Genomic DNA, 24970 nt, shown 5'->3' with positions numbered 1-24970 from the left:
CTTAAATAGTACGAACAGGTCTGCGCCTTGATTAAATCCGCCCCTTCCTCTTGATCGGACAAAGTATTGCGATCGCATCGGCTCGTTGACAGACTTTGCGTGTCCGGTCAGTAATTTACATACCTACAATTACTTCCGGCATCAACGCAAAGTAACTCTCATTCTTCGAAGGTGACCCCTTTTTCTGATAACGTTTTTGCCTCGATTAAAACGAATCTACCGCGAACTCCGTCCTGTATTTAGCTAATGACGAACAAAACATTAACTTAAGCAGTTAATATTAATTTAGCGTAATGGTTAATAACTTGCCGATGTAATTGGTGCAAATCGGAAGAGCACTTGATTTACGTGATGTATTCGTATACTCTTCCAGAATTTTTGGGCACAGATTTCGTGATCAGAAATACCTTCCAATAACGTTAGATCGTCAAGAACAAATGCACTTGAACAAAAATGCGGACAAAGTTTTAATTGTTTTTCTTGATTCTCTGTTAAGGGCAGACTTCGAAATACTTCTTTTAATGTCTGATGGGCGGTCGTTCTAAAAACATTCCTTTGACTGTGATAATATTGTTATTGTATTTAACCTGCAAGAAAGATGAATTTCAGAAAGGCGTTTAGACTGGATTAATAATGAACATCTTTCCTTTTTTCACTTTAATTTTCGAGAGATTCACTTTGGCCCATTCCGCGATTTTCAAAAGGGGTGTCGATTCGCGATTCTTTGTAAATGATTTCGACTGTTCTTCATACATCACTGTTACCTATAAATATCAGTGTTGATAATAGCCACAGCATAAAATTTTTTTAATTAGCTTCGTTGTACTCGCATTTTAAACGCATTTTCTGTTTGTTCCATATACGGTTCAATTTCGATTTCAAGTCGAAACATTTTTAAGACATTTTGCCCCAAGAGCCACCGTTTACAATCAGAACCATGAATCTGTCGACGCTTAGATTCAATTATTGCAATGATAGAAAAAAAACCAGAAGCGTATGTACATAAGTTTATAGGTTTTTCGCTCGTTACCGAGAGCTTCTCATGAAGTGACGTAGCTGAAACGTCATAGATTCTCGTAAAGCGACGCCTGGTCAGGCGCTGTCAAAGTCTTAGTACAGACTAAATGGGAAGATGGACTGCGAAACCAAGTGTAGTCAATTCTCACGTCGTTCACGAACTATCTCCCAGTAAGTCTCTAGCAGTAGGAAGTACTTACGGAACATATCTTATAAATTTATGATATGTATAACAAAGGTTGTCTTAAGTCTCGAACGATTGCGGGATCAATTATTACTTCCTCTTTAAGAAACCATATCAATCTGGGATATACGTTTCAACGCTAATCAGATCTCACTCTTCTTGGAAAGAGAACAGGGAACTAACGAAATATATTGCGAACGTTTGCATAATCTTATTAGATTTTTAGTGTATTTATTTTTACACGATATCAAATTTCAAGATGAAATTGAAGATATTAAAATTCCCCCTCTTTGAGATAGAGCTATTCCATTTAGAGTTACACCGTGAAAGCACTGGGACTGTCGAAAAGTTCTTAGGACCCAAAAATATAACTATAGCGGGAATTTGCGTCGATTTTCGCTCCAAATTATCCTCTCTTCGCAGGCAAGAGATGGTCAACCCTGTAAAATGTTCATGGACTTTGGTTGGTGTCTTGGTCGTTCTCTTAGAACTGACCGACCGAGTTCAGTCGCAGTAAGTACTTGAATTATATTGCAAGTCCAATAATCTTAATCAAACTTGTTAATACTTGAGATAGAAACGAGGGATTGTTGAACAAATAATTAAGTTTGATATTCCCTATTTACTTAGAAGGCTTTCCAGAACAACTCGAGAGACTCGAGAGACTCGAGGCTACACCACTGGTGCAGTTTCTTCGCGTAATGGAAATTATTTCAGACCCTCTTGCCTTATTGTAGAGTTTCTTTCATTCCTCTCCAAACAGTGTTACTTCGTGATAACCGTTGAGTTTTCATCTATGTCACTCCACGAATACCTCTCGTTAACTAATTCAAAATAGTTTGTCCCTATTGAAAACTAAAGACGGCTTTTACTTCTATGCTTTTTTTTTTTTTACAATGAGCGGTCAGCCTTCCTCTTTTTTCAGAACTTTACCATGCACCGGGGTCGAATCGACAACGAATAAGTTCTGTTCGGACTTTATTATTATTAACTCTTTGTAATAGGAATCACTGCATGGACACATACACGACCTTGAAGTCGCGAACGACCGTTGTCTGTACTTGCAATAACGCTCCTTATCATATCCAGTGTTGAATTACAAGACAAGATATCCGAACTACAAAAAAAAAGAAAAAAAAATACAGTTGATGCGATTGCTTAGATAAATTTAATTTGCGACGAATGGTTCCTTGTTGATAACGTTACGAGATCTTTTCAAAAGGTCAATAATTTTTGTAGGCAAGCATTTGTGGTGGCACCAAACACTTTTCGATTGGGTGCGGAGGAAACCATCGCAGTCTATTCTCACCCAGGAACTCAAGATGTGACCGTTAGCTTAGCCGATTACCCTGGAAAGAGGAACACCTTCTTCACTCGCAGTATAAGGGTTGTCAGTGGTGTGTTATGAGCGACATGTTTCTTTTGTGAGGCAAATGTTTTGACGTCAAAATTCCTCTGCTCAGATGCACCCCAGACCCTCACTGTAACGGTCAAACCCGAACACATCCCAGATTTGAACATAACGGGACCTTTGGACCACCATTATGTGTTTTTGATGGTCAATTCCGGTGGAAAGTTGAAAGAATTCAGAGTTTTGGTCACCCTCCACTCTGGTTACTTGTTTATACAAACTGATAGGCCCATTTACACACCAAAACAAGAAGGTTGATAACACAAACGTTAAATAAAATAATTAGGCTTAACAGCTTAATCTCTGTATTCAATTTCAGTTAAAATAAGACTGATTAGACTTAATGAGGATATGTTGGTGGATAAGGAGCCATTTACTCTTCAGATAAGGGTATCGGTTAAAGCAATTTATTCAACAAGTTCTATTTAAAGACTTCACGATCGCGTTTTAGGACCCGCACGGGTTCATTGTGGACTCGCAACACAGTGATATTATATCGCGTTCGCACGGAATGTACAATTACTATTACAAAATACCCGGATATTCTTTACTGGGTGAATGGTCAGTTACAGTTCTCTACGGACTTAAGGTCAAACTCAACACGACAGTCAAGTTCGAAATACAGGAATATGGTATGAATGTCTCATCGCGTACATGGTAAATTCTATCTAACATGACATCTGCACAGTTTCACCGAAGTTCCAAGTGGAAGTCAAGGGTCCTGATGTCATATTCAACGATACTGAAACGTTCGAAGTTTCAGCCTCGGCTAAATACGTTTACGGTAAAAATGTCGAAGGACATGCCATTTTCAAACTGCGGGTGAAATTGGAATCTGGACATACTGTACATTTCGGCACAATTGGACCAACAAAAGTAAAGTGTATTTTTTGGTTTCTCTGATTTGTCATGAATGTATTTATATTTTTTCAAATCTCGTAGCTCTTCGAAGGTAAAGCTACTGGCCAAATCAGTACTTCCGATATTAAAACAAACGAGAAGATTGGTTGGTTTCCCAGTATCAGTGGAGCTAGACTCTTGATCGAAGCCAACGTTTACGAATTTTCTTCGGGCGCCAAAGAGAATGGAACGTGGGACGAAACCATCTTCTCCACAACCCCATATATCATAGGTTTCCAGACGTCTTTGTCCGATTTTAGACCTGGGATCGATACGGTTGTTCAAGTAAGTCATTAAGACAGGAACCGCAATTATTGCATATTCTCTAAAACCGATAATACCGCTAGGCGCAAATCACCCATGTACATGGCAAACCCGCCACAGACGTTGCAGCTAAGATCACGGTGTTGGACCATAATAATAACGCAGTACCGGTTAAAAAGCCACACGGTCGATCTAACGAAGAAGGTTTGGTCGCTTTCCTTTTAGAAACTCAAATTGCGCACAAGTTCTTGAAAGTGACAGTAAGTCTGAATTTGAAAGTTCCTGCTCACGGCATTACTAAACCTAAATATTGTTAAAATAACTTTTAGGTTGAAACAGTCAAAGATGTTAAGCATCCTTCCAAGGGAACAATCATTCTATATCCTTTTAATTCTCCAATTAATGGCGCTTACGTTGGCATAAATAAAGCTAATAGACTAAAGTACAGGGTATGCAATTACATAGTTCTTCCAGTTGTTTCAAAGGCCACAATAATAAATTTACTCTAAATATGTTAAAATACCTATTTTATGTGTGAAAAAGTCGTAAATAACTTTTCCGTACAATTTCAAACTATAGGCGTGTAAAAAAAGTTTGTTTTCATGTCTGCTGAAGAAAATGAGCTCATTTTCTTCCGATGTCTGTCCTACTTTATGAAATTTTGTCAAGAAACGTTTTGTATCTCAAAAACATTTTCGTTTTGTTTGTATTTTTTTAAGGAATCTTGTCACTGAATGCTATTGACGTGTTGTATTTATAGGTTGGAGAAACGTTTATTCGCTCTATTTACACGCATCCTTCAAGCATGAACCAGCCTATTTCCTACTTGGTCGTGTCTAAGGGCAAAATATTAGCTTCCGGTAGCATCATACATAAAAGTATCCAGAGAAGTTTTAGTTTCAAAGTGACTGCCGATATGGTTCCCAGTGCCCGTGTCCTGATCTTCACTGTTTACAATAAACATCTCTTCACAGATTCTTTTAAGTTCATGGTCGAGAAAGTGTGCCAACCGGACAGTTTGGTAAGTGTTACTGAATAAGACTAGAGTTGCGGAGTCAAGGAATCTTTTTTTTTCTTCTTCTTGATAGATCAGTTTAGAAGCGGAAAGCGATATCAAACCTGGAAGGGATGTTCATTTGAAAATAAAAGGGAAGCCTGGCACGATGGTGGGAATTCTGGCCGTGGACACCGCCGTTTACGCTTTAAGGAACAAGGATAAACTGACCGGAGATAAGGTAAGGCTTGAGTTTTCTTTCATCTTTAGTTTCATTGAACGTTTGTCATTGTAGATGTTTAACGAAATGGAGAAACACGATCTTGGATGCGGTCCAGGTGGAGGCTTGGACTCTGCCGCTGTTCTGACCAACGCTGGCGTAATAATCATCGCCGATACAGTGGCTTTGACCACCGAATGGAAAAGTAATAATTATTATTAGTTAATGCTTTATAATGAAGTTAATAATTATCTCAACCAGGTTGTCTTGAAAGGAAGTTGAAGAAAAGAGAAATCAGCGAAGAAATAAGTTAATAAATGTTGTTACCCTCTTGTTTATACAATTCTAAAATTGATGTATTGGCATTTTTAGCTCGTGAACATGGGCAAGGGAATGAAAAATGTTGCAGGTTGGGAAAGTTACCAGATAAGCACAAAAGGTGGGTCGAAACAGTGGGACAGCTCAAGAAGCCGTGTTGATAGACGTCGATTAATTGCAGAACGTGTGAAATAAGAGCTGAAATTATCCGTCGATTTGAAGAGTCTGATTTCGAAGACAAGGAAAGTTGCGCCAGCATCTACCTCAAGTGCTGCGAAGCTATTCAGGCCGAACCTACAGCTGGTCAGAATTGGGTTCTCGATTGCATCTCATCTTAACATAAACCGTTTCTATAAACACTCGTGGCATTCCTTTGTTTCAGAACTTTACACTCGTCGTTTTAGACGATCGAACAACTATCACGAAGCCGATGAGGTGGATTTTCTCGATGAGGAAGAACTGGAAGTTCTCGAACGTGACACCGCTCAGAGGAATGCTTTCAGAGAGACTTGGTTATGGGACAGTGGTGTTATCGGGTCCAACGGCATCATGGAACTAAGTAGGTGTCTTCCAGACAGTATCACAACCTGGGTTGTAAAAGCGATTGGACTTTCGAGTGCCGGGGGTGGCATGTGTGTTGCCGATCCTAAGAAGATCGTGGCTTTCCAGGATGTGTTTATAGACGCCAAGATGCCGTATAACGTCGTTAAGAATGAGCAGATTGAGATTCCCGTGACGATTTTCAATTATGGGCATAAAAGATTAATGGTGAGGGCTTTTGTTTTATTAATTTGTTATTCAATAATTAAAAATATGGTCCTTTATAATGTAGATGTTAGTATACACGTACGGGGTAGAAGGTCTTTGTTCCGATGCCGAACCAGGTCAAAAGGGAACCCGTAAAAAAATCTACGTCAACTCCAATAGCGCCGAGACAGTGGCGTTTCAAATGATCCCACTCGTTGCCAAAGATTTCTCGCTGACGTTTTCGGCCATGTCCTCCGGAGGATCTGATACGGTTTTTAAGACGCTGAGTGTAATTGTAAGTTAGTTAAACCATTTTTACTCGTTTTATATAAGTGGTAATTGATTGATTGGTACCATGTCACTCTTAGCCAGAAGGCGTGCGGCGTGAGGAATTCTTCCCTGTTCCCGTTGACCCAGCCAATTATAATAGTTATACAGTCAGTGAAAAATACGAAACCGTATTCGATAGGGAAAACAAGAAACAAGTTTCAATCGTCAAACTGACTCCGGAAGTCGACTTTGTTGTTCCTGGAACCGAATACGCCGTTATTGAAGCCTACGGTACGGATGTAGTATCATAGCTGTGAAAATTAGTAAAATTTATTTAATTTTTAGGTGTCAAATTCGGTCCTTTGATTGAAACCAGTCTGAACAACCCCGATCGATTTTTAGAACTGCCTCGGGGAAATGGCGAAACCAGTATTATTTACATGGTACCCTTAGTAGGCGCTTTCCATTACTTGAAAGCCACTGGAAAAGTCAGTTCTGCTCAAGAAGCAAAAGCCTACCAATTTATGCGCGAAGGTAAGATATTTGAAATCGCGCGTGTTAAACTAAACTTTAAATCTAAATCCTTCTAGGATACAAAACAGGATTAACTTACCGAAAGCCCGACGGTTCCTACGCCTTTTTTCCTCAAAGACCATCCAGCACGTTGTTAGTTAATTTAAGATTTAGTATATGCTTTGCAAATTCCGTTTTTGAGTTTACTTATTTTTCAGGTTAACAGCTTTCTACGCCTTAGTGTTTTGCCAAGCGGGGAAGTACATCTATGTCGATGAAAACGTGGTCTGTAGCGCCCTGAATTGGTTGGTGACTAAACAGAAACCGGACGGAACTTTCGTGGAAACTCTACCCTTTTTTACTCCGGATTTGAGAAATGGAATTGATGAGGACATTAAAATGACAACTTTCTCCCTAATATCTTTCCTAAAATGCAATTGTCACAGTTCGGTAAGTACTGTACTTAGTAGTTTTTAAAATATCTTCTTTACGAACTTTCGGTGTTCGCGTAGAAATTTCAAGGCCCCAAAGAAAAAGCTGCTAACTACTTACGCGTCAAAGTACCGGTAATCAACGATCTTTACCCATTGGCCCTGACGGTTTATGCCTTGGCGCTTTACGATTCCGAATCCGCTTTAGAAGTCAATGAAAAACTTCTACAAATGTCGTCGTTTGATCCAGGTACGCGAAGACCTTACAATACAACGTTTTTTCTCTGTACTTGAACGTATGTAATTACTCAGTTTCAAACACGCGCTACTGGGGAGATGGGAAATCAGCCATTTCGGTAGAAGCGACCGGCTACGCCTTACTGACTCAGTTATTGTACAAAGACATTGAGAAATCGACTTCCATAGTCAATTGGTTGAACTCTGCCGTAGGATCTCGCGATGGATTCATGTCCTCACAAGTCTTCGTTGTCGCTATTGTAGCTCTGGCTGAATACGCCATTTTGTCAAGGGAACCCGAAATGTTCCTTGTCATGAACATTACCACAAACTCTGACCCTAATTTCAAACACACATGGCGCTTTGAACCCGAGAACGCCAAAGTTAAACGACAAATTGAGGTGGGTTTATAGAAAATTCTTTGGTTCAAAAACTGATTGCGAATTCTAATTAGCTGTCCAGAGTTAAAGGAAATTTGATTATTGAAGCGGAAGGTACTGGTTCCGTTGTTGTCGGTGTCCGATTAGGGTACAATATAGTCAATTTTCCAGACGACATTTGCAAGGTACGTGTTGGATTTGAGTACCTTTCTTACACCATTTTAATATGCTTCATCCTAAAACGTGCAGTTTAACATTAATGTCACGGTTAGCGAAGCTGTCAATAAGATCAAAGGTGATAAGAAGCCTTTGTCTGCTTTGGATGGTGTTCCGATAAATGGTACGTTTAACTCATTGCAATCGTGCCAAGTAGATTTTGAGTAAGTTCTTTAAGTATGTACTGTTCTTAGCGACCCAGCCTTTGGTAATGTCAGCTTCCAACCGTCCTCGCGTCATTGGCAATCGCCAAAGTAACCCGCTCTCTAAACCGCTGAGTAGTGACGACTTGGATATTGATTATGACTTTGAAGACGAACCATTAGAGGATGCGCCGAAAATCCGTCGCAAAAGAGATCTGAATGGTAAGTAGCAGTTACAATTCAAGTATTTTTTTCTCATTACAGTAACTACAACAATAATCTTACAACACTTACAGGTGTTCCTAAATCAAATGCATTACTTCTCAACTTAACTATTTGTACCAGGTATAATTATCACTGTCGCGTCCATATTTGTTTCCCTTAACTTCTCCATACTTTTACAGGTATTTAGGTGACGGAGTGACCAATATGGCCATAGTTGACGTTGGAATGTTAACTGGCTTCAAACCAGTCCAGGAAGATTTGAAGAATTTGGTGCGTGATAATTCGCAATCCATTGACAGCTTCGAAATAAATGGACGAAACTTGATCTTCTATCTTGAAAAAGTGCGTATTACTAACTTGCCCTTTGGTCTGTAATTGGGAATTTGATGAACATTCGCCTTTCAGATAAATTCGAACGCCACAATGTGTTTCTCATTCCGAATTCAACGAGAATTCGTGGCAAGCAATTTGGAGTCCGGACTAGTTCGAGTTTACGATTATTACGAACCGAGTTAGTTTATTGATTATGATTGCAACAAAAATAATTTAGTTTTAATTCATTTCTGCTTCTCATCTGTGTAGACCAAGCTTGTAGCCAGTTTTATCGCTCCCAAACTACGGGACCTATTGTGGGAAAAGTGTGTTTCGAGGAAGAAGTTCCTTTTGGAATGGAAGTTGGTAATAAAGTTTGCAAGTGCGCGGAAGGTAACGATACTGTCTTTCTCGTCAGCCATTAAAAGGAGTAATAACATTAATAATGTTCTCTTAGTCGGTTGTCCACCCGAGAAACCGTTTAAGGAAGTATTCGAGGCTAAAAGTATACAAGCTTCTAGGATATTATTGGCTGACTGGGCTTGCAACCAAAGGGATTACTGTAAGAATGTTCTACTTGGTTAGCTAAACGAATGATTTCAATATTGTGTAATATAGTTTGGAAGGTTAAAGTGCTGTCGATCGATGAGAAAATGTCGGGGTACACTCACTATAAAATGCATGTGGTCAAGGTTTTGAAAGAAGGTCAGTTTAAGGTTAAAGTTTATAAAATTGAACACAAAATAACGCTTTAATAACAGGAAGTGAAAAGAAGGAAGAGGTTGAAGATGACGAAAGGGAATTCCTTGCCAGAGGTAATTGCCCCGCTTCAGTTTTGAGCGTCAACACAATTTACTACATCATGGGACGCGATTCGGAACCCATTGAAGTCGACGGAGAACCTAAGTAAGCCACAATAATAACCCTCATTTACTGTGATTCATACTGACGAGGTAACTATGACGCAGATACAAGTACTTCATTGATAAAACAACCTTAATTCGAGCTTGGATCGACGTAAACGTTAGGGGAAATAGAAAAATTACTAGAATTGAGAAAAAACGACAAAACGAAATCTTCAGCAATATTGAGCGAAAGTTCGAAAAGAAAGAAGCGTGCATGGATTAGTTTCGCGTCGTGCCTACGTCCAGATTTCAAGAAATCTCTCCACCAGGGTATATGGTGAAAGAATACTAACTGAATTTAATTTTATATACAAGTTTACAAGATATTTTTACCCCGATTTGCTTTTTTTTCTATAAATAACACGTGTTTATACTTTATTCTTCTTAATCTTAAGACGTTGATTCGGTCAGTTCGACATGAGTGTTTACAAATCTAACGTTGCCTGGGTTCTGTCTGTTCTTTTTGTACCAAGCAGCTGCAACGTATCCGGCAATCCCCAGTCCGATTCCCACAAATATTAATATAAATGATATTCCCGTGAATTTTCCTGCGCAAAGAAATAAATTGTTAATTGTCGTTCTAGAAATTTGTAGGTTTCAGGTTTCTTACCGGAAGATACGAGTCCAACTGATGAATCGAGTGGTTCTGGACGTCGGATGCGGTCATTCAAATTTCTCTCTACGGAAAGTATTTCATTAGTGCTGTCATAAGGACACTAGTGCAGGTAAGTCCGACTTACTGAAATAGTATGAACAGGTTTGCGCCTCGACTAGAACCGCCCCTTCATCTTGATCGGACAAGGTATTGAGATCGCATCGGCTCGTTGACAAACTTTTCATGTCCGGGCAATAATTTATGGACCTACAATTACTTCCGGCGTCAACGCAAAGTTTAGCGCATTCTTCGAAGGTGACTCCATTTTCCTCTGACGTTTTCGGTTCGATTAAAACGAATCTACCCAAGTCCGCGAACTCCGTACTGTATTTGGCTAATGAGGGACAAAACATTAACTTAAACAGTTCCGACATTGCGTAAGATTGTTCATAACGTACCAGCGTAATAGGTACAAACGGGGGCCCGTTTTGTGGTAATCGGAAGATCGTAGAGGTGCGTCTTGTGCATGACGCAATTGTCTGTGTCACCGCAGAATTCGAACCCTAAACACTTAAAACTAGATTCCTTCTTGCATTGCAAAGCGCATTCCTCCGCCGAAGAACTGATCAAGGTTTTGTCTCCTTTCCCTAAACTAGGCCTTCCAGGAAGTTCGGTGAAAAGCTTGATAGCGTTTCCTGCAAGTTCATAGATCATAAGTCATATCATTGATACTCGCTTCCTGAAAAACTAACGTCGATAAATTCCGCAATGTGTAGCTTTCCCTGGTTCTAGTTCTTCGAGGCTGCTCGAGTTTTGGGTTCCTACAATAAAAACGGAACTAAGTCTGCAACTATGATCCGCGTCGCAGAAGGAGAACGAGACGCATTCTAAACGACTTTCTGTGACGCATTTGTCGTAACATTCGATGGCGGAACCCACGGAATTTAAACCCAAGTCGATGGTAGTCTGAGAGGCCTTGCTTAATTTTCTGTCCTGAAAGACGTATTCGTAATTGATGTCGTCGTCAACTGTTAATGGAAAACTCGATAATTACGAATGCTGTAGTTGGTTAATATGGAGTTTCTCGAGTACTTACAACCAATCGGCGTTACCCTGGTATCAAGGCTTTTGGCGGTGATAACCATCTATAAGATGCGTCACTAATTGTTATTGTTTCAATCAATTCACGAAGTCGGTCTTACCTTATCAATGGTTACGGTTAATTTCCCGTCGCTAATATATTGGTTCAGATTATCCATGGCAGTTTCTAAAGATACTTCGTCCGGTTTGGACGAAGCCGTCGTACCTGTTTTGAAATACTAAATATTTTAGTTATTGTCCTTACAAGTCCAAGAGAAAGGGCTTACGGAAGTAAAGTTGACACTGCTGATATTCGGGGACAATTCCGCCCCAGTTTTTGTCACTTTTATCCTTGGCAGACAGGAAACAGGCCGATTTCTTCAGGTCATTATTGCATATTGTGAAACCCCTTTTATGGATAGAATTTAATTATTTTCAAGAGTAGTTACTTGGACTATTTGATATTTACGTACTTGCAAAACAAGTCTTCTTCTTCCATACATTTTTGGGCACAGATTTCAGGATCCGAAATACCTTCCAATAATTTTTGGTCGTTAGTTGGTGTTTCATCGACTCCGTAAAGAACAAATCCACCTGAACAAAAAAGTGGGGATCAAGATATTATAATATATTTTTCTCCTTTCTCTGTTAAGGACAAGACTAAGGAATTTTTCTCACGTCTGAAAGGTGGTCGTCCTAAAAACATTCCCTTGACTGCGATATTATTCTTATTGTAACTAACCTACAATTAAGATAAATTTCAGAAAGGCTTTGGACTCTATAATAATATAAGTTTATAAGATATGTCCCATAAGTATGACGCTTACTATACTTCGTACTTCCAGAGCCTTACTGAGAGCTAGCTCGAGAACGACAAGCGAGAACTGACTTTACTCGCGGTTTCGCAGTTAATTCATCTCTAGTCTGTACTAATACTTTGACAGCGCCTCTCCAGGCGTTGCTTCACGAGAAGCTATGACGTACGTCACTTCAGGATAAGCTCTCAGTAACCATTTACAAACTTACGAAACATATCTTATGAACTTATGATAATATTGAAACATTTACGTTTTTCAGTTTTATTCTAAGGAGGTTCACTTTGGCTGATTCCGCAATTTTCAAAAGGGCGTAGACTCGGAACTCTTTGTCATGGGTTTCGGCAATTCTTGATATGGTACTGTTAGCTATAAAATTCAATATTAATTAATCAATAAATAATTAATTACGCTTAGAATTAAATCCAGTTATACGCACATGTAAAGTAAACCAAGAAATGCATTTTTTGTTCTTGTTCCATACACGGTTCGATATCCATATGATCGTAGAAAACTCGACCTTCCGCTTGGTCAAAATCAAAAAAGTCCATCCTCCAAGTTGGTGTGGGAACTTCGGTAATCGGTTCGGTAGACCATAACTTGTAAACGATTGAAACGGGTACTTGAATGTTGGAATCACCTTCCATCGTTGGTAAATACGTTGGCTATGCGGAAAAGAACCGACATTATGTCATGTCCTCGAATAGCTCCATGATGACCATTGAGTGCTTACCGACATGAAGTAAGCCGTTATGACAGCGCGATTTGTTCTAGTTCCCATAAAGAAAAAGTCGTTCTTGGTTGTTTCCCAAAGGTCACAGGCAACGCCGCGATAATATTCCTGTACATAATGGTCAGTTATTCGGGTGACAAAAGAATGACTCACAATGACACTTACTCTTCCGAGATAATAGAAATCGCCGTCTAACCCCAGAAACTTTTGGGCAGTTTTCATTTCTTTAACAGATCCTCTTATACCATCGTTGAACAAAGTGGACTCAATTGGTTGTATACCAACGCATTCCCCTCTTTTTACCTGGTACGATACGCCGGTGTTGAAGTCCATCACCTCCCAGACGTTGGACTTTTCTTCAACTCCTTCGGTTTTGTACAGTTTATTAAGTCCATCGTAGTAAGTCTAACCGTAATAGGAGTGAATATGTCTTTGTTTCTGTAGCAGTTATTATATAAGTACCGACTTACCCTAGACCGTATCACTTCACTCATCACAAGGGGTTCGTTTCTCATGGACAGATAAATTTCGCTCGAGTAAGAGATCTGTTGTTGTATCGGTGGCATTTTTCGTGGACCTGTTTGTTTCAAACCCTCGCAACCATACCCTTGAGGAATCTAGATGGTACCGTGTATATTTTTGAGTATGGTACCATAAATGTGAAAAGGTCATGATGCGTACCACGAAGGTATCGTCTCGCCTAGCTCTAGGTTGAAATTTGATGAAATCAACTTGAACATCCACTTTAGTGTCAATTGAGGATTGTTTGTAAGCTCCTTTGGCAGTGATACGGACAGGAATTGGTAGAGGTCCCGCTGCCCATTTGGTAGCTGGAATAGCAAATACATAAATTAAGACTTGTATTGTTTCACGATATAGGTATAATCGAATACATGCCTGAGAAGTAAAAGTTCAAGGTGACTCCATTGTCGGTCTTATCCCGAGCCGTGAACCGGTTACACAGAATGCCTCTAATGAAGGTTTGTTCTAGGTAACTCTTGAATTGCAAAATGTCATAGGTGAATGATAGCTAGACGCGGGGGGAGATAATTGTAAAATTTCTTACTGGTGCCTCATTAGTTTCTCTGAATAGCATGGCTGATGGTCCGGAGATTAAGTTTTTCTTGTTAGTCCATCCCCAGGATTCCTCGGTGTAATTCTGAACATTGCAATTGCCATCTAAAGAATTTTTTCAATTCTTTAGTAAAGTCCTACTGTTTATTCATGGTTTAAAATACTTTTAATGACGATAACTTTATCGAGATCGGAAGTATAATACTCGGCGAATCGCGAAGCATAATCGGACGTTATTGTTTCGATTCGACCTCTTTTACCCCTGACATCGTGATACTCCGCAATGTGTTTTGTTTTGTTCTGCGAAACAGCGTACGTCACTTAACTGACAAGTAATTATGGGAACCCCCGAAGCGACTTCTTACCACAACACGATCTACTATTTCTGATTCAACTTCATACTCTTGAAAGAACAACTCGGTTATTTCCGGAAATATGTCATCAATTGGATCTGGTTTCTCAGTTGGTATAATTGCCGTTGGTTTCACCGTTGTTGTAACAGGTTTTGTGTCGTTGGTTGCTGTTTCGACACCGAGGACTATATTCAAAGAATTAAGAAACGAGTTTAGTGTAAGTTTCAAAGGCACTGGACACTTGACATACAAGTGAAATGGTGGCAAGATCTGTCTGATCCATCTTGATGTTTAGTTACGTTGATTGTGTCGAAGATCGTTAAAGTGTTGAGGACGCATTCCACGACTTCATCCTTACTGTCCTTGTCCTTGGCTTGACAGAAGTTAATGGAACGACACTTTAAACCCGGATTTGTCTTACATAGACGCGCGCATTCCTGGAAATTCACTTTCGTAACAACGGTAGCTGAAGGGTCCCTCAATTCCAATTGACCCACATCCTCAAACTCAAAGGCGTATGATACTTAAGGGAACAAAAAATGGTGCGTTAGCCTATTTTAATGATTCACCCTACGTAAACTAAACCTCTCTTACGAGAATAATGTGTGCAAAACTCTGACGTGGATACCGTGGAACTTTCCGATACGTCTAAGACGTGCGTATCCATTAGAACGCAAGTATGCGAAACTTGACAGTACTCGAGTCCCTCGCATTTGAATTTCTGTTCGTTTTTGCAAGCTACCGCGCATTCGTCTGGCGTTTTTACTTCGGGTAGAACTCTATTGCCTCGAATATTTGGAACTTTGCCCTTTGATTCTTCGAAAAATTGGATTGCCTTCACTGTGTTTGTAAAAATGTATTAAAATGACCTGAAAAATAGGCCTAATGACGAAAAAAAGTTATTTCGTCGTACGAGAGTAGAGATTGCAAGAGTCATCGTATTCGGTTTGATCTTTTTCGGTTTCAGGGTTAGACCAATCCGATTTGAAATAAACCGAGGTCACCAGACATCGTGATTCGCCATTATAACAGTACGAGAAACTGCTGCAAGCCGTAATACTGGTTTTAACGCATTCGGCATAGCATTCCTCCGCGGAACCAGTAGGCTTAGTAATTGCAATGACGCTCTTTCCTTTCTTGGATAGTCGAGTTTTGGTCTTTATTAGTTCGTACGGTTGCTTTCCTAAAGAAATAGTTCAAAAAGTCAACTTATCTTTGTCTCGTGTTTTAACCGCTAATTGACATTGACTCACCGACAAATGGGGCGTCTTTGATAATAATTTTTGTCGGTATCAAATAAAGCTAAAAGAAATTAGAATCGGAAAAATGAAAGGTGATTTGTTTACAACTTATAATTTTTAATAATTTACGTACTGTTTTTTGCACGGCCCTTAATTCGAGTTGAAGTTTTACATTGCTGTTCTGAAGATTTTCTACAGCCTTTTCTAACGGTAATCCGAAATCGCTGGTATTCATGTTACCCCCTATTAAAATTAAATTTATATCCGGGTGGTTTCCACGGGTTTTAGTTAAATACTTATAAAAAGCTGGCAGTTTTTGTTGTCGTCCGGTTCAACGGTGACGTTACGCACGTCATAAGCGTCCATAGTAGACACGAAACAGTCGGGGACATCCTTAGTCTTACAGTAGGTGAAACTCCTAAAAACGTGTTCACGTTAAAGATGCTTTTATATCCTTTGCTGATTAAACTTATTCTAGAAGACGGGACAATCTGACCCCCAAATTGAACCGACCCAATAACCAAACCTAACCCTAACCAGAAGAAGGATGACACTATGTACCCTCTTAATACATTAGTTGTGTAACATGATTCTTCCCAGGCGAGGGATCCCTTTTTGTTTGCTCTCCCGCTCATCAAACTTCAGATGGACATCACACCGCGCTAGGGTGAATTCTGTAACGGTTTGGTACTAAATCTTCAACAATCAACCCACAAACCTTGATTGTCTTGACGTGGGACAAAAATCCACAAGCGCATGCGCCTTGGCAAATAGTTTAGCGCTAACAGAGTAATGATGAGAGAACTATATATCTCGTATGTAATTCGGTTTAGTAACTTTGCTTCAAATGTAAAATGATGTTGGGAAGAATCATGTTACAATTACCCCGTTTTGTGCTACACTTCTCTCAAAGAGAAGTATTATATACTTCTGCCCTATCTTCATGCAGAACTTACTTGCAGTTCTTGATATGGTTTTGGTTTAAACAGAACGCGGCGCAACTTTCCATATCCTTTATTCCCGTTATTTTAACTGTCTTTCTTAACGCTGGTACATCCTTTTGGTAATTGTAAAACTGAGCCAACAATGGACTTTTATCTACAATTAATCCATTAACCAAAATTTGATCGCCTTGTTTTACGATCTGAAATGCCCGTATACCCAAGGTTATGTTAGTAAGATCAAGATTAATGTACCATTAGTCAATTACGAACCTCGGTTGGCGGAACTCTAATGGTTGGAACGTTAGCCGCGTAAGCAACTAGGTTAGGGAAATCGGTGCTTATACCAATTTTTGGGTCAATAATCGTTGTTTTGTCAGGGTCAGCTGCAACCAAAATAAGTATATTGAAACTCCGTTCCGATCCTACGGGACTTGTTTAAATTTCTTACGTATTTCGTAGAAGATAGTGAAGTACTTTCTTTGCTCTGGTCTAATGAAACATTGATCAATAGGTATGTCCATCTTAACACCCGTTTTAGTTCTGTAGTCGTCGTAGTTAAAAATGTTGTATTCAATTTGTATCGTCTGTAAAATAAACCATGTATTTTGTCACGTTACGTCACGAACAGTTTTGTGTTTATTAATTACCTCTCCGGATGCAATTGGTTGAATACTGACTAATTTCCTAACTGGTATTCTACTCAGAAGTACTTGTTCTCTGCCTGTTTTGTATTTGTCCTTAAAAATATATATCCCTTGTTTAAACATCTACACTTATTTAAGTTTAGTTTCATCTTACAGTAGTTAAATAAAATGTAATAACGACACGGTTTAATGTAATGTTATCTTCCTGAACGTTCTCTTTAATGGTTTCCCAAACTTCGCAATTTATGTCTCTCCACATTTCCTAAGATTTAATATAGATTACGAATTTGAAAATATCAGAAGGGGATAATAGAAGAAGGATGACACTCTGTATCCTCTTAATACTTTAGTTATGTAACATGATTCTTCCCAGGCGCATTAATACTTTTTCTTTGCTCTCCTGCTCATCAAACTTCAAATGGGCATCGCACCGTGCTAGGGTGAATTCTATAACTGTTTGGTACTAAATCCTCAGCAATCAACCCACAAACCTTGATTGTCTTGACGTGGGACAAAAATCCACAAGCGCATGCGCTTTGGAAAATAACTAAGCGCTAATAGAGTAATGATGAGGGTACTATTTATCGCGTATATGATTCGGTTTAGTAACCTTGCATGCTCCAAATGTAAAATGATGTTGGGAAGAATCATGTTACAATTACCCCGCTTTGTGGTACACTTCTCTCGAAGAGAAGTATTATATACTTTTGGAAATTATAAAAAAAGTAATTTTTCTCACATCTCCCAAATAGTAGTAGGTTCCATCTAAGTCCAGAAATTGTCTTGCCGATTTTATGGCATTTGACGGCTGACTTCGACCTTGGTTAACGAATGAGTCTGATAGTTTGACGTGCCCGATGGTACACTTCTCGTTAACGAAGTTGTACGAAATTCCTATTAATTAAAGTTAATTTAATTACATTACTATAGAGAATGTATAGTTCATCCGGACATTGGTAATTACCAGTATTGAAGTCATTGACCTCTTTGACTTGTTCATGCGTTTTCTTATCGTGGTATTCTCTCATGACAATGCCACTTGGCTCATCGTACCAAATCTTAAAATTAATTACGAACTTTTTATACAAATGAACGAGAAATTTCGTGCACCCAAAATAGTATATTTTACCCTGTTTAAATCAATGTAGGAGGTGAGATTATTTTCACCATCAAAGAAGTTGTATTTTTCCGCGACGAAAGAATACATTGGTTCCAATTCGGGCATTACCCGGGCGTCCCTCGATTGAAGGTCCTTGCATCCCAGTCCTTTTGGTATCTAAATGTCAAAATTCCTTTATTTGAACCAGTAATATCAGATTATTGATGAAAACTTACCATTAAATTGTCTTTGCTGGCTATAAACCTTGATCGAAAATATATAAAATCGTATTGAATATCTACTTCCAGGGTTTCATTGCCTAAGACGTAAGATCCGTTTACGTAGACTCTAGCCGGAAATTCGTATTGGGTACCGGAAGCGGTTGCCCAGTCGTTAGCTGCGAGAAAATCGGATATAGCTCAGTAAATGTTTAAGTGTTACTGTACCATACCAGGAACGTAAATTGTTATATCTACACCACGATCCACTTGGTCTTTGGCGACAAAGACGTTGCATAGTTTGCCCCGAACGGTTCTTGTACCGATAAATTTCTGTACAGGAGTACAACGTTAATGGTCAGGTCATCATTACGTCTCAACTTCCAAGTACTTACGGGTTTATCATACGTATCTCGCCACAAGACCGTCGAAGGTCCAATTATAAGTCTTTTCAAGTCCAACCAACCCCATTCCAAGCCACCTTCGGGTGCGATTGCTTGTCGCATGGAGAAAACGTCGCATTTTCCATCTACCAGTTTAAAGATTTATTTATTTTTTTTTCTAAGAAACTTATTTGGAACGTTGATTGATTTATTTATTTACTTCTGATGGCGGCTACTTGTTGAGTTCCTGAGAAGAAGTAATAGGAATTTGTAGTGCCACTGTCGAATTGAGTATAATCCAATCGGGTCTCTTTCTTGATGACGTTGTGATACTCGTTGACGAAAAACGTTAGCCCCTGTAAAAGTATCCGATGTTAATATTAGGTCTTCAGTGACATCGTCGCTTATTATCAACCTCTTTTTTGCGCATGTATTCTACTCTGACTTCGTATTCGCCCGCAAGTAGAACGTCCTTTATTCCAACGTAAACAGGATCGCCAGTCGGTGATGGTGTCGGCTTTGTATTGTTTTGAGGTTCCAAGTCTTTAACTGGAAAGAGTGTTTGTTCAAAACTCAAGATACTCTTGTTATATCGAATTTCTTACGAGTGTAGAGAGCGAATGTTTTGTTGGCAACCAGCTGAACTCCAGCGTCTATAAAGGAGACTGTATTCAAGAAGCATTTACTGAGTACGACTTTATCAAAATCGGTTGCCAGTCCCGGTTCGGCGTCAAAGTTAAAGGATCGACACGGATAACCGGGCGGATGTCGGTAACAACTCTTGGCGCATTCTTCCAAGGATACGTAGTCTAATTTACGAGCTAGAGGATCCTGGATCAACATGTGTCCGACGTTTGTGAATTCCGAACTGTATTTTTCTTAAATTAAAAATATGGATGTTAAACGTTCTTAAGCGAGCTGCTAAAGGTATATTCTTACTGGAATAATGTGTGCAGTTGGCTGACGCGTTGATGATGGCACCAATACTCATGTCTAGTACGTGAACTTTATGTAGTGAGCATGTTTTTGAGTCTTGACAGTATTCGAAACCCCGGCAGTTGATAGAATTCTCCGTTTGACATCTGGCAGCGCATTTTTCTACGTTGTCCATTCCAGGTCCGGTAATCGACTTGTCCCCACTGAACAACGGAACCTTTCCGGGCGTCATTTCGAATAACGCCAGAGGAGTGACTGAATGATAAATAGCGGGTGAATTCCAACATTAATGCAGTAAGAAATTGAAGTTACCTCTGTAAACCATGCATTGAGTGGCTTTTTCCATTTCGTTCGCATCTACTTTGGATCCCGAGTTTAAATACAGCGAACTAATGCGACAAACGCGAGTCGTTGGGCAAAATGAAAAACTGGTGCAAGCCATTCTCGATTCGGTTTTGCAAAGACGGTGACATTCTTGTAACGTCGAAGCACTGCCTGAATCCAATTCGATCGTCGTTTCGGATACTGCGACTTGTCTTTGATTAGCAACTAGTTCGAACTCTATCGTATTTGGCGCAACTACAGAAGGAAACTCATGGTATTAACTCTTACAACATTCACCAATATATTTTAAGTACTTACACCTAATTTCCTCAAAGCTTTTAGCAACGAAATCAACCTATTGATTGTCAAGTTTATTAATAATCCGTGTTTAAGTATCTTAAGTTATATCAAAACTTACAGTTTTTCCTGACTGACTTTGAGCACCGATAACAACCCTTCCATTGTTGATGCTGTCTTTCAGTGTCACTAAGGCATCATTTATTTCAAGGTCCTTGAGGCTCAAAGTAGTTGGCTGAACTGAACCTGTGGCTCACCAAACAGACTTGCTTACACCCAAAGTTCTCTAAAATAAATTTGTTCTTCAACTACTTACGAATGAACAGATCGCAGTTGGACTTTCCAGTCCCGACGTCTTTCCAATCTTCTGAACCGTCGTATTCTCCAACATAACATTCCCTACCACAAACCTGAAAAGAACTTGAGAGAGAAAACGTCAGTTAAGTTTTTATAGACAAGTTCCTGAGACACGAAGTATTTATCCGTCATTACTTGCAAGTGGGTTCGGACGTTTCGAGACATTGTTTAGCGCACTCTTCCGTATTATCCACACTTTTAACTCGTTGCATATCAACACCGGGTAACGTTTGTTTAGCCTCGTTGTAAAATCGAGCTAATATCGGTGGACTGTCTACAAGTTCGAATACGGCCCGCATACCAGTGTCTTCGGGTAACAACTCGTAGAACGGAAATCGTATAATAGAAGCGCTAGCGCCTTCCGCGACTTGTAGTAAAGCTTGCGTTTGTAAACTCAAAAAGAAGTCATGCAAGAATTCGAGGCTGACGTTTTGAGGAGGATCGGCTAAAATAAATTTAATACATGTTTTCAGGTGTTAGGCTTAGATGTTCTTTCCTTAAAACTTACGCTCAAATAAAATGGAAAATTTCTTTCTCTGAGTCGGTGATGGGAAACACTTTCCGACATTCATAATATCATTAAAGATGCGTCCATCAGATTGGTCAAAAGCAAAGTAGTTATACACTATGTGTAAATCTGGAGTCTGTTTGGTACAAAGGAAATATGAGCGGATTTGAACACTAAAGAATATAGGGTGTTCCTAGAGGTTTGGTAGGACCGAAGTCCTTTTTAGAGTCAAAAATGTTCTCTGATATTTTGGCCCGAAAGACCACCGTTCACAAGTTATAATTAGGGTGTAAGAAACTGAACGGCAATGCTAAGTTTATCAAGGAATCATCCGTAATACGCTCTAATTATAACTTGTTCATGATGACCCGGACGGCAAAATGTCATGTAGTATTTTCGAATCACAATCGCCCATAGATCCATACATCGGTCCTGCCACTCTTTATGGAACACCTTGTAAAGTTTAAACCTTACGTTCTTATCATTGTAGCCTGTTAAAATCAAGGCCACTGGAGGCTGAAAATTACGATCTCCTTCCGTGATGGCTTCAATTTTACTCTGCAGATTTTGTTTTTCAAATTGTGAAAACATTTCTTTATTAACTTGAAACTTACCACCATAAAATAGTAAGTGTATATCATGGTGCTTGGGAAACCACTCTGGTTGTATTTCACAGTTTCCCATATGTCGCAGTAAATACTTCGATAGATATCCTGCGTATTTAAAATAGTAACATTTTTTTATTTTTTCGTTTTAACCCAAGGTTTTTAGAGGGACATACACGTCCGATGTAGTAATAGTCGCCGTCTAGTTCTATGAACTTTTTGGGGTCCTTCATTGCACCAACTAGGCTCGTAGTTCTTTCGGATTTGGAGTTTAATATTGGACCAATAATGCAACTGTCATTTGGGTTAATGACGTAAGATACACCAGTACGGTAATCGTCTATTTGCGTCGTGCCCAAAGCGTCCATCCTAAAGAGTCCATTTAATGAATCGTACCACACCTACAATATAGGATTAGTATGATAAGTAACTTTATAACAGTAAGTTCTTAGGACAACCCAAATTATAAAAAGTGTTTTTGACTAAAGTTAGATTTGCAAGTTTGGAGCGACTAAAATCATATTACTCTTGCGTTTATGCCTATTGCATCGATCTGACTCATTTGAGGCAAATAACAAGCTGATTGATGGAAATTGTTGTTTTACAGAGATACAAGTCACAATAAACGTATTAACTAATAAAGGTTATGCAACAACCCGATCATCCGTACTTTGTTTAAGAAGACGTTCGTTTGCACTGTCTGCGTGGTTTCCTCCATATCGTAACTCTCAACGACAAAGGAGTACTGTTCTTCTATAGCTGGTAATGTTTGGTCATTTGGAACTCTTAAACCACTGCATCCGATTCCAGTTGGTATCTGTACACAAAAAGGCAGGATTTATTTCGCGTCATGACTTAAAACACATTCCAAACTTACCCTGAAGATATACTGGCTGCTCAAATTGGGCTTGAATTGCAAGAAATCTAGCGTCATGTTCATGTAAGAAGTAATTGTGTTATTTCCTTGCTTGTCGATACCCGTGTTACCGACAGCCATAACTCTGATTGGAAGTCTAAGTGAGGTATTCCGTTGCAAGTCGTTGGCTATGGAAAAAATTTACTTTAGTTAAAGCCACTCAACCACCTTGAAGTTAGTCAACTTACAGGCGATGTAGTAAGTGATAACCACGTCGTCTACGGTGTCTTCCGCTTGGAATACGTCGACTTTAATTCCACGGACTTGGCCCTCTTTAACGTAGACCTAGAAAGGGACTGGTTCGCGTCATTGGTTAATTTGTAATTCGGATAGTTTAATTGATATTACAGGAGGCTTTTTCGTTTTTCGAAACAATATGGATGAAGGTCCGACAATTTTGTGTTTGACGTCTAACCAACCCCACATGGTTTCAATTTGAAGTAATGGCAAAGTGTCCAATGTGTATACGGTACATGTTGGCTTCCCTGAAACGTAATCATATTTAATCCAGCGCTTCAGCTTTAATGGTCTGATTTATATTACCGGCGTAAGTTATTGTGACGGCTTCATTCATGTTACTGAAATAATACACGGACGATTTATCGATATAGTCGATTTCAACTCGTCCTCTACGACCATCAAGATCGTGGTACTCGTCGACGAATAAGGTATGAGATTTTTCCTGGATTTTACAAAGAAACATGTACGGAAAATCAATCGCGAAGTACTTGTGATTACTTATTTACCCCATCTCTTGTTGTGAACTCAACCTGGCTTTGGAAACCAGTAGAGTCGAGGATATTGTAGTCTGGAAATTCGGGTACTTTTACTGTGGAAAAATTATATGTTTTAAAAAGGCTTAGCCAGGAGAGATGGATTAAAAAGGGCCTAGCCAGAAAGATTGATTAAAAGGGGCTTAGCCTGGAAGATGGATTAAAAAAGGCTTAGTCAGGAAGATGAATTTAAAAAAGGCTTGGCCAGGAAGATGAATTTGAAAAAGGCTTAGCCATGAAGATGGATTAAAAAAGGCTTATCCTAGAAGATGGATTAAAAAGGCTTAGCCAGGAAGATGGATTAAAAAAGTTTAGCCTGGAATCTGAATTAAAAAAGGCTTAGCCAGGAAGATGAATTTAAAAAAGGCTTAGCCAGTAAGATGGATTTAAAATAAACCAGACCTTGACCGTCGACTAATTCTGGAGTGACCATTAGTCCAAGAACTAAAAGTATCCATGGGAGATAATCTCCCACCTTCATTTTTTTGGAGATTCTTTACTTTTTAATAATAAGGACCAAAAAAATCCACAGATAGGTTACTCAAAAACTTGTAGTTTGCTAGAGTTGGAAGCTTGTCCAGGTAATTAAGGTAAGGAAATCAGTTCCGCCTATATAACCAACGCCCCCCAGATTACTATCGAAATCTTTAGACTCGAACCATGAAAAGTTAGTTTGATATGATAAGGTCTGATAGATTGGTATTTTTTCGGTAGTTGTTAATGATATAATCATTTGAAACAATTGAAAATTTAGCCTTATCTCTCGGATTTAAGATAAATATATATTTTGATAATCTAAATTATTTTTTGTTGGGAGAAAGTATGTTATATAAATTGTAAACTATTGTACTTTTCTCGACAAACAATTTGATTACGAGTATCGAACCTCATGGTTATTATAGGTATTATCATGAATAGAAAACTTTATTGGTTATTTTAATACATTATTGCCTAAATTATTTTAAAAATAATGGTTTCTTGAAGAAGAAAGTATTTATGTCATCAGTTTTCGCATTTTAATTTTTTTTAAAAGACTAGCAGCATTTGTGAATATTTTCTATGAAAAAGTATCATTGGGTGCCGCTACTCTAAGTTGCGCGGGTACCACTATTTTCATTTATTTATTTGTTCTAGGAAAGTTAAAACTAGTATTGCAATGTTTAAAATGTTTGATTATCATTAGTTTTTTGTGTTTTTATTGTTTTCAAGGCTGGCCGAGTTTTAAATTGATGAAGAAGTAACTAAAAATCAAATTATAACAGACGTTTTAATAGTCCCGCCAAAGTGGTCTAGTTTAGTTCAGTTCTGTTCATATAGCTAGTGTTACAAATCCGTTTTGAAGGAGTCTAGCGCCACTATATCGTAGCGGCAACTACACCAACTTCGAC

The 24970-nt window shown here is 39.0% G+C and overlaps 3 protein-coding genes across 3 annotated transcripts; 1 reads left to right on the top strand and 2 right to left on the bottom strand.

The window, feature by feature from the left end:
- The first annotated feature begins 1445 nt into the window (after window positions 1–1445).
- Window positions 1446–10274, top strand: LOC149717400 (complement C3-like). The gene is made up of 34 exons (XM_089838799.1): window positions 1446–1714; window positions 2441–2598; window positions 2665–2865; window positions 2932–3002; window positions 3064–3244; window positions 3301–3488; window positions 3555–3797; window positions 3860–4036; window positions 4106–4225; window positions 4537–4797; window positions 4865–5011; window positions 5066–5195; window positions 5252–5299; window positions 5363–5429; window positions 5490–5611; window positions 5691–6076; window positions 6141–6350; window positions 6424–6616; window positions 6671–6859; window positions 6916–6991; window positions 7057–7288; window positions 7351–7519; window positions 7582–7907; window positions 7961–8071; window positions 8136–8226; window positions 8297–8467; window positions 8542–8590; window positions 8650–8812; window positions 8876–8981; window positions 9053–9175; window positions 9240–9344; window positions 9401–9487; window positions 9544–9688; window positions 9751–10274. The coding sequence occupies exons 1-34, from the start codon at window positions 1461–1463 to the stop codon at window positions 9908–9910; spliced, it is 5460 nt and encodes a 1819-aa protein (XP_089694925.1). The 5' UTR covers window positions 1446–1460; the 3' UTR covers window positions 9911–10274.
- On the bottom strand, window positions 9963–19296 carry LOC149717399 (uncharacterized). Its single transcript, XM_089834682.1, has 39 exons — window positions 19282–19296; window positions 19087–19222; window positions 18879–19012; window positions 18717–18816; window positions 18502–18662; window positions 18296–18442; window positions 18131–18224; window positions 17906–18060; window positions 17321–17428; window positions 17170–17259; window positions 16971–17106; window positions 16793–16905; window positions 16535–16722; window positions 15875–15996; window positions 15712–15821; window positions 15591–15639; window positions 15251–15520; window positions 14932–15177; window positions 14588–14860; window positions 14350–14522; window positions 14149–14284; window positions 13977–14089; window positions 13808–13907; window positions 13592–13740; window positions 13381–13527; window positions 13076–13315; window positions 12911–13018; window positions 12617–12842; window positions 12431–12546; window positions 12041–12104; window positions 11836–11956; window positions 11650–11771; window positions 11485–11588; window positions 11379–11427; window positions 11035–11310; window positions 10741–10977; window positions 10428–10676; window positions 10298–10366; window positions 9963–10235 (listed from the first exon to the last, which is right to left on the bottom strand). The coding sequence occupies exons 1-39, from the start codon at window positions 19294–19296 to the stop codon at window positions 10078–10080; spliced, it is 5604 nt and encodes a 1867-aa protein (XP_089690808.1). The 3' UTR covers window positions 9963–10077.
- Window positions 19104–24395, bottom strand: LOC149717398 (uncharacterized). The gene is made up of 19 exons (XM_089834681.1): window positions 23985–24395; window positions 23556–23638; window positions 23353–23491; window positions 23158–23294; window positions 22998–23094; window positions 22771–22937; window positions 22564–22710; window positions 22070–22294; window positions 21903–22001; window positions 21763–21846; window positions 21289–21424; window positions 20916–21225; window positions 20740–20843; window positions 20545–20669; window positions 20445–20481; window positions 20115–20381; window positions 19806–20057; window positions 19282–19744; window positions 19104–19222 (listed from the first exon to the last, which is right to left on the bottom strand). The coding sequence occupies exons 1-18, from the start codon at window positions 24061–24063 to the stop codon at window positions 19440–19442; spliced, it is 2793 nt and encodes a 930-aa protein (XP_089690807.1). The 5' UTR covers window positions 24064–24395; the 3' UTR covers window positions 19104–19222; window positions 19282–19439.
- Between the last annotated feature and the right edge of the window lie 575 nt (window positions 24396–24970).

Source organism: Phalangium opilio, unplaced genomic scaffold, assembly GCF_054372755.1.
Source record: "Phalangium opilio isolate 3A_F unplaced genomic scaffold, DU_Popi_V2 ptg000003l_1, whole genome shotgun sequence".
NCBI lineage: Eukaryota > Metazoa > Arthropoda > Arachnida > Opiliones > Phalangiidae > Phalangium > Phalangium opilio.
The sequence above is the reverse complement of the archived record's forward strand: the minus strand, read 5'-3'. Positions and strand labels throughout refer to the sequence as shown.